Source organism: Eretmochelys imbricata, chromosome 7 (assembly GCF_965152235.1).
Source record: "Eretmochelys imbricata isolate rEreImb1 chromosome 7, rEreImb1.hap1, whole genome shotgun sequence".
NCBI lineage: Eukaryota > Metazoa > Chordata > Testudines > Cheloniidae > Eretmochelys > Eretmochelys imbricata.
Genome location: NC_135578.1, coordinates 64,475,709 through 64,489,450, shown reverse-complemented (window position 1 = coordinate 64,489,450; position 13,742 = coordinate 64,475,709). Strand labels below are relative to the sequence as shown.

The 13,742-nt window shown below is 40.4% G+C and overlaps 1 protein-coding gene across 6 annotated transcripts in view; it reads left to right on the top strand.

Moving 5' to 3' along the window:
* The window catches only part of KCNMA1 (potassium calcium-activated channel subfamily M alpha 1), an 845,861-nt gene that overhangs the window by 560,596 nt on the left and 271,523 nt on the right, over positions 1–13,742 (top strand). For all 6 annotated transcript variants that reach the window (XM_077820942.1, XM_077820941.1, XM_077820940.1 and 3 more), the window contains exon 5: positions 816–927. In XM_077820942.1, the coding sequence (XP_077677068.1) occupies positions 816–927 (112 nt within the window). The remainder of the gene's footprint in view (positions 1–815; positions 928–13,742) is intronic.

Sequence of the window (13,742 nt, the reverse complement as noted above, 5' to 3'; positions counted from 1 at the left end):
CCTATATCTACAGCTCTAGAAGATGTGTCCAAACACATGCATGCATCCTATGTAAATTCTTAGTCAGCCGGCATCCAAGTTTGCTGCAACGGAGAAATAATGAAGACAAAACACAAATTTAAATGAATTACCAGATAGTCAGGCAATAAGGCATGATAGAGCTATGGTTTTCAAGAGCTAATCATGGCTTTGGGAGGCACAAAATATTGCCAAGTACCTCACTGACGGCATGCAAACACTTGAAGCATGATAAGGATTATCCCAGGAGTTTATCCTGCTGCATTTATGGAATTTGTTTGAGAGTTATTAATTATTTAAATGAATTACCTTCACCATACTTTCACAGCATTTCTATTCAATACCATTATAGTAAAACCAGGGTATTTTGCAAACAGCAAACTCCATTTGAATGAAGTCTCATTTACAGTTTGACTTAACCCCCCCGCCCCACTGCCCCTGTGACTTTTTATAAAAAAAAGATTACCTGAAATAGTCTTGCTAAATGCTAAAAGAATGATTTGTTGAATCTGTCTCCTCGCAACAAGTCTGAGAACTCAATGCATAAATGTTCTTCATTTCTCTACTTGATATATGGCCTCCCTTTGTTAATTTGGTTTTGCCAGGTAATGTTGTCAGGTAATAGTTTTATCCTCCAGATAAAACCACTGTCTAGTTGTGATTGATCTGAGGACACTAAATGTTGCTCCACTAACTCCTAAAGTAAAACTGGAACTTAATCTTTAGAAAGGAGAATATTGCACACAGATCTATCAACATGCTTATAAATTGATTCTTTCTCCCTTTTCTTTTTCTAGTTCATTGCAGCCAATGACAAGCTGTGGTTTTGGCTGGAAGTTAACTCGGTAGTAGATTTCTTCACAGTCCCTCCAGTGTTTGTGTCAGTGTATTTAAACAGAAGTTGGCTTGGTAAGTAAATTGCTTTTTCATTTTAATCGCTGATATCAAAACACACACACCAGGCCCAGTTTGACAGAGCAGTTCTTCGTCCTGCACACCAAGTAAGTGAAGGAATGTAACAGATGTTGTCTTTGCAAGCTGTCCATTTCAGCAGACAGGTGGGTTATATTGCATGGGACATTTACCAGGCCCATTTTGCTCTTTATACATAAGTTCAATTCCCTAAGAGAGGTTGTGAGAGATACCTTGTGACATTTGCATGGCAGTGAACACCAGCTTGAAAGGAGAAGCGTCTGAGATTAGGCTGCTTTTTTAAAAGGTAAGTTTGATTTAATTGTCACTGCTCACAACCTGGGCAGACAATCCAAAGCATTCATTTATAAACCGTCATTGCCATAAATAATCATTGACCTATACAATAATGAAATCAAAAACAGTTAAAACTTGAACTAATCTGGCCCAACTCACTTGAACAATGGGAAAGATTCTGATGTTGTTGGTCTCATCTTTTGCTTAGGAAAGACGGTTAAGGGTGTGGAGAGAACAATAAGGTGTTGAGTAAAAATAGAGGGCACAAAATGAAGCTGAGCAGTCAGGGTTAAAAAGAAATATAGAGAAAGAATGGGGGAAAAAGCAGAGATGGCAAGAGAAATATTAATGGAATTAATGTGTGCCAGCCTACTATTTGGAAGCTCTTCCATCCTTAATACAAAACACAGGCTTCCCCTTTAGTTCAAATCCTGAAGTACTTTTTCAGGCAAAGCTCCCAGTGAAATTAATGCAGTGATGGTTACCATTATTTTTAACAAAGGGACCCCCCCACACAAATAATTCCCACTTTGCTCTGTGATAAACCACATGCATCAGGAGTGCATGTGTTTATAGAGAAGCTGAGTGACATGTACCCCACTGTTTTGGGTCATGGACGAGAACAAGATGGTTGTTTGATGGTTGTTGTCCACCAGTTGTTCGCCATCTGCATCTGGCTCTGAGTAACCCCAGTGAGTGTGGTGGCTGTTGAATTCATCCACATACACAGCTGGGTGAGTGAGAGTGGGTAAGACTGGCTCTTCCCAGTTCGCACTTGGTGGTTATTTGCAACCTGGAAGTCAGCAACCTGAATGGCGTCACAGTAGTTGGTCAATGACAGTGGGGCAGCATCAGAGATGTCTGAGAGAATATATGTTGCTCGAATGTATTTAGCATGTGCAGTGTGACAGAGCCGATCAAATTAATTGATGGCCTCTTTTTATATATATATTTGGGGTCTCTTGTAAATAGACAATGTCAATGCTGTGACGATGAGTGATTTAGCTGATTATATTGTGCTTGGATGCCAATGTTTAGTTGGAGAACTCTTAAAGCTGGATCAATGACTAGAAAGCCTGGGGATGGCAGCACATTCAGGGTGATGGCTGGAAAATGATCAGAATTCAGTGAATCCATAGAATTTGGTCTGCTAGGTTGTATCATTAGCTTCCCAAGGGTTAGCCAGGTACTGACGGGGAATGCAACATGAATGATGAGCCAATGCCCCCCACTACAAAGGGATGATTGTTTTCACTATATGTTCTTGGGGGCAAGGAGAGCTTGATTTACTTGGGGTGGTACCACAATCTAAATAATAAATAGTAATATTAGAGAACTCATGCACTTTCTACAGTTTTTAGAAACTAGTTTTGCTAAAGCAGACATCATTTTATAGGAAAAGTAAGTTAAATACTGTATGAGACTCCTTCCCATTAGGTAGGGAGAATCGTCCCTGATCCAGGCAAAAGCATTTGCCCCCTGATTGTTTTTTGCAGTCTCACTTTTGCCTGTTGCCTGGCTACATCTTTTTGAAGGCTCTCCTTCCCTGTTGAGTGACCGAACTTGTCTGTGAAGTCAGCCTAAGGTTTGTGTATAATGTTCAATACTCTAATCCTTCACTAGGTCTTCTTGTGTCTTTTTTTTTATTTTAGAGCAGAAGGGTCCTTAATGAAAGAATTCACTCTGATTCATCAAAGTTTCCTGCCAGATCTATCATTTACAGCCATAACCTCAGCTCCTTAAATGTTGTTCCTAGATGCTGTGATAAACAAATAATGTGCAAATCCAGCAATATGTGTTAATGATGAATTTTTGTTACCTTCCATCCTTTAGATCGGGGTGGGCAAACTTTTTGGCCAGAGGGCCACACTGGGGTTGCAAAACTCTATGGAGGGCCAGGTAGGGAAGGCTGTGCCTCCCCAAACAGCCTGGCCCCCGCCCCCTATCCGCCCCCTCACACTTTCTGCCCCCTGACTGCCCCCCTCAGAACCTTGACCCATCCAACCCCCCCTGCTCCTTGTCCCCTAACCGACCTCTCCCGCCCCCCCCAACCAACCCCTGGGATCCCACCCCCTATCCAACCCCCCTGCTCCCAGTCCCCTGACTGCCCTGACCCCATTCACCCGTCCGCCCCCGACAGGCCCCCCAGGACCCTACACCTATCCAACCACCCTTGCCACCCATCCCCTGACCGCCCCCTCCCCCCCGCAAACCTTTACCCCATCCAACCGCTCCCTGTCCCCTGAGACCCCATGCCCCTTATCCAACCCCCCCGGCACCGGTCTCCTTACCATTCCACTCATAGCAGCATGTCTGGTAGCTGTGCTGCCCGGCTGGAGCTAGACACGCTGCCACTCCACTTGGCAGGAGCACGCAACCCTGCCGCCCGTGTGGGGGCATGGCTGCAGGGGAGGGGCCGGGGGCTAGCCTCCCCAGCCGGGAGCTCAAGGGCCAGGCAGAACAGTCCCGCTGGCCGAATGTGGCCCACGGGCCGTAGTTTGCCCACTTTTGCTTTAGATAGTTTGTTCTGCCTAAGGAACCCAATTATGGTACAAACATTTTTTTTTCCTTTTGCCACAACAAAGCACTATTCCAATAGCCCTTTGCAACTCCCTGGCAGTGTAAAGGGACTATGATGCTGACATAAGCAGGCAGTGGAAGGATTCCCCCAGCACAGGAGAATTCCCAAGCCCTAGGTATAAAGGGTAGGATGTGGTAGAAGGGGAAGTATCCAGAATGCACTGTACACCAGTGTTTCCTGAACTGATCCCTGGCTTCCTTCAGGTTTGAATGCATAAAGGAAGGCTTCAAGCCACCTTTGCCCTTCTTCATTTTACTCCAGCTGTACTGGGTGGACCTCTGGCACAGCAAAGGATATTAGTTACCAGGTTAACAGATAAACTCAATGACCCACTAGGGAATATCTCTATTATTTAAAAGTTAATCCAGGTTATACAAATGGAATGATGTTCAGCATTTTATCACACCCTGATGTTCATCCCAACAATCCAAACGTGTTTTTTCCTCAGAGTGATGTTTCCATGGGCTATAGGATTTTCAGATACAGATTAACAGGATTCCCTTATGTATGGGAGGTATATGGAAGGGCACATTAATGTGGTCTGTTTCATTATTAATACATCAGGTATTTCCAGTTGATTGCACTGCACTTTCGTGTCATTCAGCTGAGGTGAGTTCACCTAAGGTAAAGATACTGCTGGGATCAGATATGACTTCCTGCAAATTTATGGTGCCATCTCCTTAATATCACTAGAACTGGCCCAGCTGGTTAAATAGGTTAATTGATGTCTCAGCCTTGGTCTACACTGGGGGGGGGGGGAATCGATCTAAGTTACACAACTTCAGCTACGTGAATAACGTAGCTGAAGTTGATGTACTTAGATCAATTTACCGTGGTGTCTTTACCGCGGTGAGTCGATTGCTGCCGCTCCCCCATCGACTCTGCCTGCGCCTCTCGCAGCACTCGGGTATAGGAGTCAACAGGAGAGCACTTGGAGGTCGATTTATCGCATCTAGACTAGATGCAATAAATCGATCCCCGCTGGATCAGTCACTGCCCGCCAGTATGGTGGGTAGTGAAGGTATACCCTAAGTCTCTGTGAATGAGGCAAAGGGAAATAGACAGATGGACAGTATAATCCAATTAAAACAAAACAATAGAAACCAAACCCCTCTTAACTCAGGATTAAACTCTGTCTCCAGAGAAGTAAACGTTCATAGCAAGAACTGAAATATAGCCCCTTACATCATGCATTGCCACAGTCATCAAGATAAAAAAAGGACTCACATGATCTTAACGATCCGTAGCTTATTGTTCAGTTATAGTGGGAAGCCAGTTAGTTTCTTTCCTCCCCTCCAGTGGTCTAGAAATGCCACATTAATGGAGAAGCAGCATCAATAAAGGCTTTACTTTTTTAAAAACAATCTCTGGAAAACATTTCTAAAATAGTTTTACTATGGATGTGGCATCGTCTATGGAAAATACTTGCTGGTGTGGGTTAGTGCACAAAATATTTATCAACCCTCATTTGGAATGAACTGCATGACTCATGCATTTGTCATTTGTGAGCACTGGTATCCCAAACGTATATCGATAAAACCTTTATCCTCACCACATCATCATGGATTCCTTCTCACTCTCTTCACCTCTAGTTCTCTTTCTGTCTGTCTTTCGTGCTAGTTTATTTGCATTTCATTCCTGATTGTTATTTTTGAAAGGAAAGTTGGAGTAAGGTGAAACACAGTGAAGAAAAAAGTTTTATCATATCTGGAGCCAATCAGTTTGAACAGTGTATAGGTTGGGTTTACTTTGTCAGTCAGTGGAGTTGTACCAGTTTTTTCTAGGGGTTGATTTAACGATAATAAGATCACAAATATTCCTGTGTTTTCTTTAGGGAGGTTCACTTCTAGTTTTCATCTTAGAAAAGGAGACTCCCTTGCCATTTCTTCCATCCACAGTTTTAGAAGCAGTCATACCCGTGCTAGCACCTTCATGTGAACTGAGGTCATGCTTCATAAAATCCTCAATATTTCTAGCATAACACTATACCAAAAAAATGATGATGGTAATAAAAGGGAAATTCTCCAGTCTAAGCAAACACTTCTGTGGAGAGGAGAGTCTTCCCAAGGAAACAATGCCAACAAAAAGAACAGTTTGGGGTTTAAAAAAATCATTTTACAGATTATTTCAACCAAATGACTACAGTGCATTGTAATGTGTGTAGACTGTATTTCCAGTTGTAGTGAAGCTAGGTTGAAAATGAAATTGTTCTGTGAAAACAGTGACATCAGTCTTAGAGGGCTGATTCTTCTTTAATAATTTACTCTCATTTTGTAACACACAAGAGTTGTGCTTTATCCAACACAGCTAAATTTTCAACCCTGAAATCCTCATTGCTTTGGGTGGGCTTACAATATGCTGAATTAAATAGCACTGTAAAAAAATGAATACATTCCAGTAATATGTTGAGCAGTGGTTTACAAAAATACCACACAGTATTTAATACTTCTACTTCATCCTCTGTGATAGGAAAACCACGTTAAATGTCTGAAATTGCCTTTCAATCATAAAGCTATAGATGTTAGGAAAAAAGGAAGGTATTGATTCTAGTTGGAGCTTTGTGTCAGAGTTAATTGCCCAGACAGGATAGTATTGATGGAGGTGGAGTAAGCAGATAAAAAGGAATCTAGCACCAGCTGTGGCAGTATCCGTGTTTGAAGAACAGCCACAGTGAGACACCATTAGGACTGCCATCATTTTAAATAAAGCCTAAGCATTTTATTGCTTTGATTTCTTCTCTGGTATTCTAGAATCATAGAAGTTAGAGATGGGAAGAGCCATTAAATCATCCACTCCTTTTGCCTCCCAGTGTGGGAGTGTTTTCTACAATGTCCCTTCTGGTAGTAAAAGTTCCAAGTGGTGAAGACTATTTCTTATATATATTCTATTGTAATTCTAATATATTCTACTATTTTTCTTCATAGTCAACCTAAATTTCCCTTTCCTTAACTTTTAATTAAATTATTCCAAGCTATGTACAGTACCCCTTTGGCCCAGCCATTGAATTGTCTTTCCTCCTTTGGTGTTTAGACACCCTTCAGACATTCACAGATTGTTGTTATTGTCCCCCTTAGCAGTAGTTTGTCTTAGTTTTTTAAATCTTTTTTAATAAATCTAATCAATCACTTGCTGCTGTTGACTGAATTCACCCAGAATTCAATACAGCCAATTTTTCTGCTGTTGTAAATTAAAACTCCACTGAAGAAAATGTCTCAAGTGGAGCATTGTCAGTTGTTTGCAGGTATACCAGAGCTGTATGGAGGGACTGTAACTTCCTTACTTCAAGAAGGGATACATTTGCCTGTGTAGCCCAAAATTGCATTTTTGCTGCCATATTGAATGGGAAAATCTGTATCTGGAACTTGGCGAACAATTTTCAATGAACAATTTAAGTAGCAGATTTACCCCTTTTCTGTTCATAAACTATCCACGAACAGACTTCAGTTGTTACTAATTTGTCCATTAGTTGCAGTTATGGAATATGTTTCATGCAAACAAATTTCAGCCTGTGGCTCGCTCACAGATTATTGGCCGTGAACTATTCCTTTGAGTATTTGCAATTTGTGCCACTTAAGTGGTCACAAAAGTCATGTGGTTTTGCCTTTGATCCTTGACTGCATCACTGAACCAAATATAAACAGTAGGAGGCTTTGGATAAATCACTTCTGACTGTTTGTGTGATCACAAAAGTGAAATGATTTGTAAAACTTCTTTCTGTCAAAAAAAAATCGCTTCTGTGACTATGGCAGAAAGAGATCAAGAGTGCATGCAAAGCAAGCATTAACAGGAAGATGTAAAATAAAGGGCAAAACTGTGAGCAGACTTTGCACAGGGATTCAGTGGAGGCATGCAAGAAGCCTCTTTTTCACCTGTGCCAGGCCTGACCACAATAATAGTTCCTGCAAGCAGTTCCTCCAGTGAACAAGTTGCCATATCCCTGGACCAGCTCACAGAGCATCCGGGATAGTAGCTTGCATTAGAAAACTCCAGGGGAGATTATGCTGACGGGAGGGGACTACATACTTCCTACATAAGACTGTATGTAATTTGCACCATTTATCCTAAAATGACTATGTATCAGGTGATCTGCAACAGGTGTGAGCAGACTATGGTAAAGATAGTGACTTGGTGACTTGTAAATAAAATAACTTCTTGAAGAATGGCTTTTCAGACCATTGATGCAGTAGGTTTGAAGGAGAGGTTACATTGTATGTACACAGCCACCTTTGAAAAATGAAGTAACTGTTGTTTTGTTTTCCCTGAATACCAAAAGTTATTTTACATTAGGGACTTGTTTGCCTGCAACATTTCAATTAAAATAAATAAAACAAACATGAACTTGTTTTTGAGTTAGCAACGGGGAGAAAAAAAGCAGTAAGAATAATTGTTCTGGGTGGGTTATTGTGTGTGTGCGTTTTTTTTTTTTTTTTTTTTGGAGAGGGGAGTGGTTTAGTTTTTGTGTATACCATAGTACTATCATCTGTGGTGTTGTTTTTTTTTTAATTAACTAAATTTCTAAATGAAATACTGTTTTGAAACAATAGTTTTGAAAATATCAAAACAAAATTTTTAGACTTTTTCTAAAATAATAATAATAATAATTTTTTTCCACAAAACATTCACTGAATTCAACCCAAATTCACAAATTGTTTCAGTTGTCATGAAACTGCATTTTTGACAAACTGTTAGTCAAAAAAATTTCACTCAGCTCGATGCATGTTTGTTTCTGTGTAAATTTTGCAAAGCAACAAGAGCCCATCCATGTTTTATATTTCCTTCCTGAGCACATTTTTATAAATCTCAGAAAATATTGTTTTAGATGGGATTGTGACAGCACCTAAAATATTAGTGGCCAAATAAAATCGCAAGGATAATACGTGAAGAACTGTGAGCTCCAAAATGTTTATTTTTGATCTGATGGCCTAACAATCAGTTTCCTCCAGGTCCTGTTTCTGTAGCCTTATAAAAACTCACTTTCTTTTCATCATAAATTTGCTCTCATTTTTTAGTGCTTTTTGTTGGTTAAGTATTGTGCATTTCTGCCATCTAGTGACCAAGAGGAGGATTGAAAACACTTCTGAAAACCACTGGTTTATGTTTTCTAAATAGATTCTACAACATTTGTAACAAGTAACTCTAGAGAGCAGTTGTAATGTATCCAGTTTATTTGTTTATATTTTTAAAAGCATACTGCCAAGATATTTGGAGTCTCAAATTTAATTTCCTTAAGGGAAGTCCCATGTATTAGCCTTGGAGGACCATACATCATATCTATGTACTGTACCTTTCTCTCTTATATAGGCACAGCTGTTTGTGTACCTCATACAGTTTCAAATAGCTACTGAAACTTTTATTGAAAGTCTTTCTGAATGCCCTCCATATGCTGCAACTTGGAAATAATATGGCATTGAAAGGAGTCTAATATCTCCATATTATATTGCAGACCATATTTTTCAGCTTTCCTCATATTTTTTTAATAGAAAAAGATAATTATGTTCCTTTAGGAAATATTTGAATGTGACTAGACAAACATAGCTCCAAACTAGAAATACAGATGCTTTCAGTTCTCTACCACTTTAGCTTGTCTTAAAAGAACAAATGCTCTACTTAAAAATATGCTAGTGCCCAAATTCTTACATGTGCAATAAGAAAAAAAATCTAACAAGGCTCTAACTGAATTTCTAAAATTGAAATTGCAATTATAGATCTAAATATGCAAATCATATTAAAATACTATATTGTGATTGTCAGAAAGTGATTGGAAAGAGGAGACTTGAGGAAATGAAGCGGGCAGTATGTATTGCAAAGTAGTTCAACAGCATCTTTCATGTTTGTTTCTTTTTATGTCTTGTATATCTTTACATACTGTGTGGTTTTAAGATGGAAGATATTTTGACATAATTAAAGTTTGAACTGATTTTTGGCATCTAACATAAAATTAAGTGAAATAGGTGTTTGAATACAATAATTGTCCAGATTTGAGCTGGAAGTGAAGCATCAATAATTAACTCTACTTTTGTGCCAAAATCTGTTATGCAATAAAGGAGCAGGCATATGAAATGCAACCGAAGGATTTAAATCATGAAGTTGCTCTTTATTAGCCTTGTAAGTATTGTTGTTTTCCCCATGTCTCCAGGGAAATAAGTTAGCATATTATTATGAATCTGTAAGCCCAAAAGACAAGTGTTACTATATGTCATAATGCTTTTAAGGAACACTTTAAAATTCTTCACAAAAGCAGAATAATAAGACCAAAACATTTTCTGCCTGTAAATACTGGTGCATATTATCGTTGTCTTGTAATGTCTTTCTCCTCCTCATTCTCAAGTCTCTGTCTCTTGGGTGCATATTCTAATGGTTACAGAAGGAGACTGGAAGAAGGGACTCCTAGGTTCTGTTTTCCTAGAACTAAAATTGAATCCCTTTGGGAATTTTTGCAAGTAATTTAATTGCTTACTCCTCGGTTTCTGCATTTGTAGAATAATGCTATACGATTGGCAGGACCAGATTCTGTTCCTTCACTCACATTGAATAGTACCTTACTCAGGAGTATTTCCAATGAAATCAAAAGGACTTCTCTAGTACCGCTTGAAATAAGTAACAGTAAAAGCAGATATTAAAGGCCAGATTCTTAATCAACTGGTTCCTGATCCTCAGATGAAAAGTGTTTTGTGCCTTCTGTCTCTTCTCAAGTGTCTCTCTGTCTCTCTCATTGCAGTCTCACATCTACAAAGCACTTACACAGTACAATGCAGCTGGCTAATACAGATACACAGGTTGATAAGGACCTTGGGTCAAACCCTGGAAAATAGAGCACAGCCAAAGTAAATTGGCTTTGACCAAGAAAAATGCACTGGAATATCACAGGACTAGGAAGGTTTCAGAGTAACAGCCGTGTTAGTCTGTATTCGCAAAAAGAAAAGGAGGACTTGTGGCACCTTAGAGACTAACCAATTTATTTGAGCATGAGCTTTCGTGAGCTACAGCTCACTTCATCGGATGCATACCGTGGAATAGGAAGCTGAATCTACAAGTAGTATGTCCACTTATCGGGAGTCTGCTAGTGTCTCTATACAGGATTTTGTTTCTTATTAGCCCTTCTGTGTGCAAAAACACAGGTGTCACACTACTGCTACACAACCTGACCAATATTTAGTCATACACAGACTTGTATGAAGAGCTGCCACATATTGCTGAACTGTAGATACAAGGGAATGTGGAGTCTATTTATGCAATTGCTCTGCTACTTTGTCTGCCAGTGCAGTAGCAATGTAAGTCTCTTGCAGCATTTTGCCTTTATGTACTTACTCAAGTGTGTTCCAGGTAGAGCTGTATTTGCAGGCTTTAAAACTCATTGCAGAGAAGTTTTTAATTATTATTACAATATTAATGGCAAAACATTAATATTACCATGAAAGCTAGTTTGCTTTAGCTCTTAAGAGCATCAAACTTTTTGTACACACAAAACATACTTGCTTAGATTTTTCCATCTGGCTTGGGAGTGTTTTGGATGCAAAATTTTGCCACAATAATCTTTACTCAAACTTGTAAAATGAGTGTATTTAGCTACAAGAATGATGGCTTTATCCTGGCTCTTGCCATAACGTCTGAGCATGGGAATGATTTATTTCAGAATAGTTACAAGGAAAGAAGTCTAGAGAATTCAGAATTCATTAAAATACCTGCAAATATTTATGACTCACATCATATTTAATCCCAATTTGCCAAAACATGGAATTCCTCCCAAACCTTCAGGATACAGCGTAATTGTTTGCCAAAAAGGAAAAAAAATGGAAGCATTGATTTTTGCCAGTAACAGCAAATTCAAAAAGCCTAGCTTGCTATATATTTATATTGCTTCACTTCTGCACCATGGACATCTGGGCTTTTTTCAGTTTAGAGTGAGGGAAACAACAAATATGTGTGCTGCAGACACTATTATGAGTGGTTTGGGGGGCTAGAATCCTGGTTCTAGAACTCCTACAGCTACTGGGATAGCAGGTATAGTAGCTTAAGTGACCCACTACTGATATTAGCAGGTCCATTCTCCACTCTGTGGATCAGCTACACAAGTGCATAATCATTCATTCATACACCCAAAGCCAGTACACTACATGGGACAAAGACACTAAGGAAGCATTTATAAAAGGGGAACTATGGATGGAACGATCTAAGGGAGGGAAGGGGTGAAGACAATAATTACGTGGTTCTGCTGCCTGAGTTTGTAGCATCCAGCTCCTTGTGAGTGTGAGAAGGACTAGGAACAGTGCCAAGTTGACGTTGAGACTGAGGAAGTTGTCATTGTTTTAATTATAAGCTGATGTTTACAATGATGCAGCACTGTCTGTTTTTTAACCTTGAAGGCACAACAATAATGACCAGTTTTAACCAAAAAACATATGTCTTTAGGCCTTAAAAAGCTGACAGCTTATGCTTCAATAATTTTTACACGTGGAAATGACTTTCAGCTGCCATTTGAACTCATCAGCCTTAGCTCTTTCCATACTTTGCAGTGTGTAACTTCACAGCATAGAGATCCTCCTCCTCACTTCTAAGCCCTGGAACAAATGCTTGCTGACGTAAGTGGATCTCTCATTAATTCAGCAGCAGTTACCTATGGAATTCTCAAGAGTGCTTTGTGTTGTAGGGTTTGGTTTATGTGGCATTAGAAGGGATGCAGAATGCAGCTGAGTCATTTAAAAATATTTTTTGTAATTTTCTGAGAACGAATTAATCATAAAGCAATCCCTGGTGAGACTTAAAAGGCTATAAAAACATGCACAGAGAGCTTGGCATTGCCTAGAGAGGAGCTTTAGTAGATCCCGGTATTCCTGAGAGGAGGCTTAGTAAGATTGCACCTAGAGGAGATTGCTGAGTAAACCTCAGAGGGATCTGAGCTTGTATTTAACTAAGCTCTGATGCTTATAGCAACCCAGTTACTCCTTTCTCTCAGTGTGACCTTTTGGCACTTCCTCATTTCAGCCCTTTCTAGACACAAGCTTCCAAATGCAACAGGCTCTTGCTGCCCTATGCCCAGAACAAATTCCTGTACTCCTTCTCTCCCTTCTCACGTGCGCACACCTGGCAATCTACCAGCACTCATATGACACTCTCTTCCTAGTGAGTAGGTTCCACAATCACTCCTTTTCTTCATCCTGGCTCTGTGACCCCACCTGACAGGCTCCTTCCAGCTCTCCCTATCTCTGCAATAAAGAGATTATTTCCTAGCATCCCAGAGCCCTCCTTCCCATACCCCTAAACAGGATCCCTACAATCCTCTCTGCCTTACTTCGGTCACCACTCCCCCTTGAAACCCAACATCAGGCTTTCAGGTTTACATGAAACTCTTGCTCACTGCCCTATACATACACACCCATAAGCATTGATTCTTCCTCTTAAATGGTTAATAAAGTTTCTTTGGCCATGAGTTGTGGTAGCCTTTCTACTGGAGATTGAGAAGTACATTTAAATTTTGCATACTCTAGAGTTTCCTCAGTAAGCATTAGAGTCTCAAAGGGCATGTTGTGGTAATTGGACCTTCAAATTTACCCAAATTCTGAGCTCAACTGTAAAAAGTACATGAAGGTTCATAACCTATAATAACAAATGTTGATGGCAAAAGGCAGTGATGCGCTGCCAAAATCTTAACAACAGGTTCCCTCCTCACCCCACGAGGGAGTCATTGCCCACCCCCGCCCCATCCGCCCCCCCTCCCCTGTCCCCTGACTGCCCCCAGAACAGAGCAGGAGGGTCTCGTGGGCCACCGTAGTGGGTGCCCACCCCACCCCTAAGAGCCAGAGGCACCTACTGGGGGGCGAGGTGGGGAGTCCCAGCGGTGCTTACCTGGGGCAGCTCCCAGGAAGCATCCAGCAGGTCCCTCTGGCTCCTAGGGGCGGGGGAGCGTAGCTGGGGGGGGGGGGGAAACAGGAGGAGC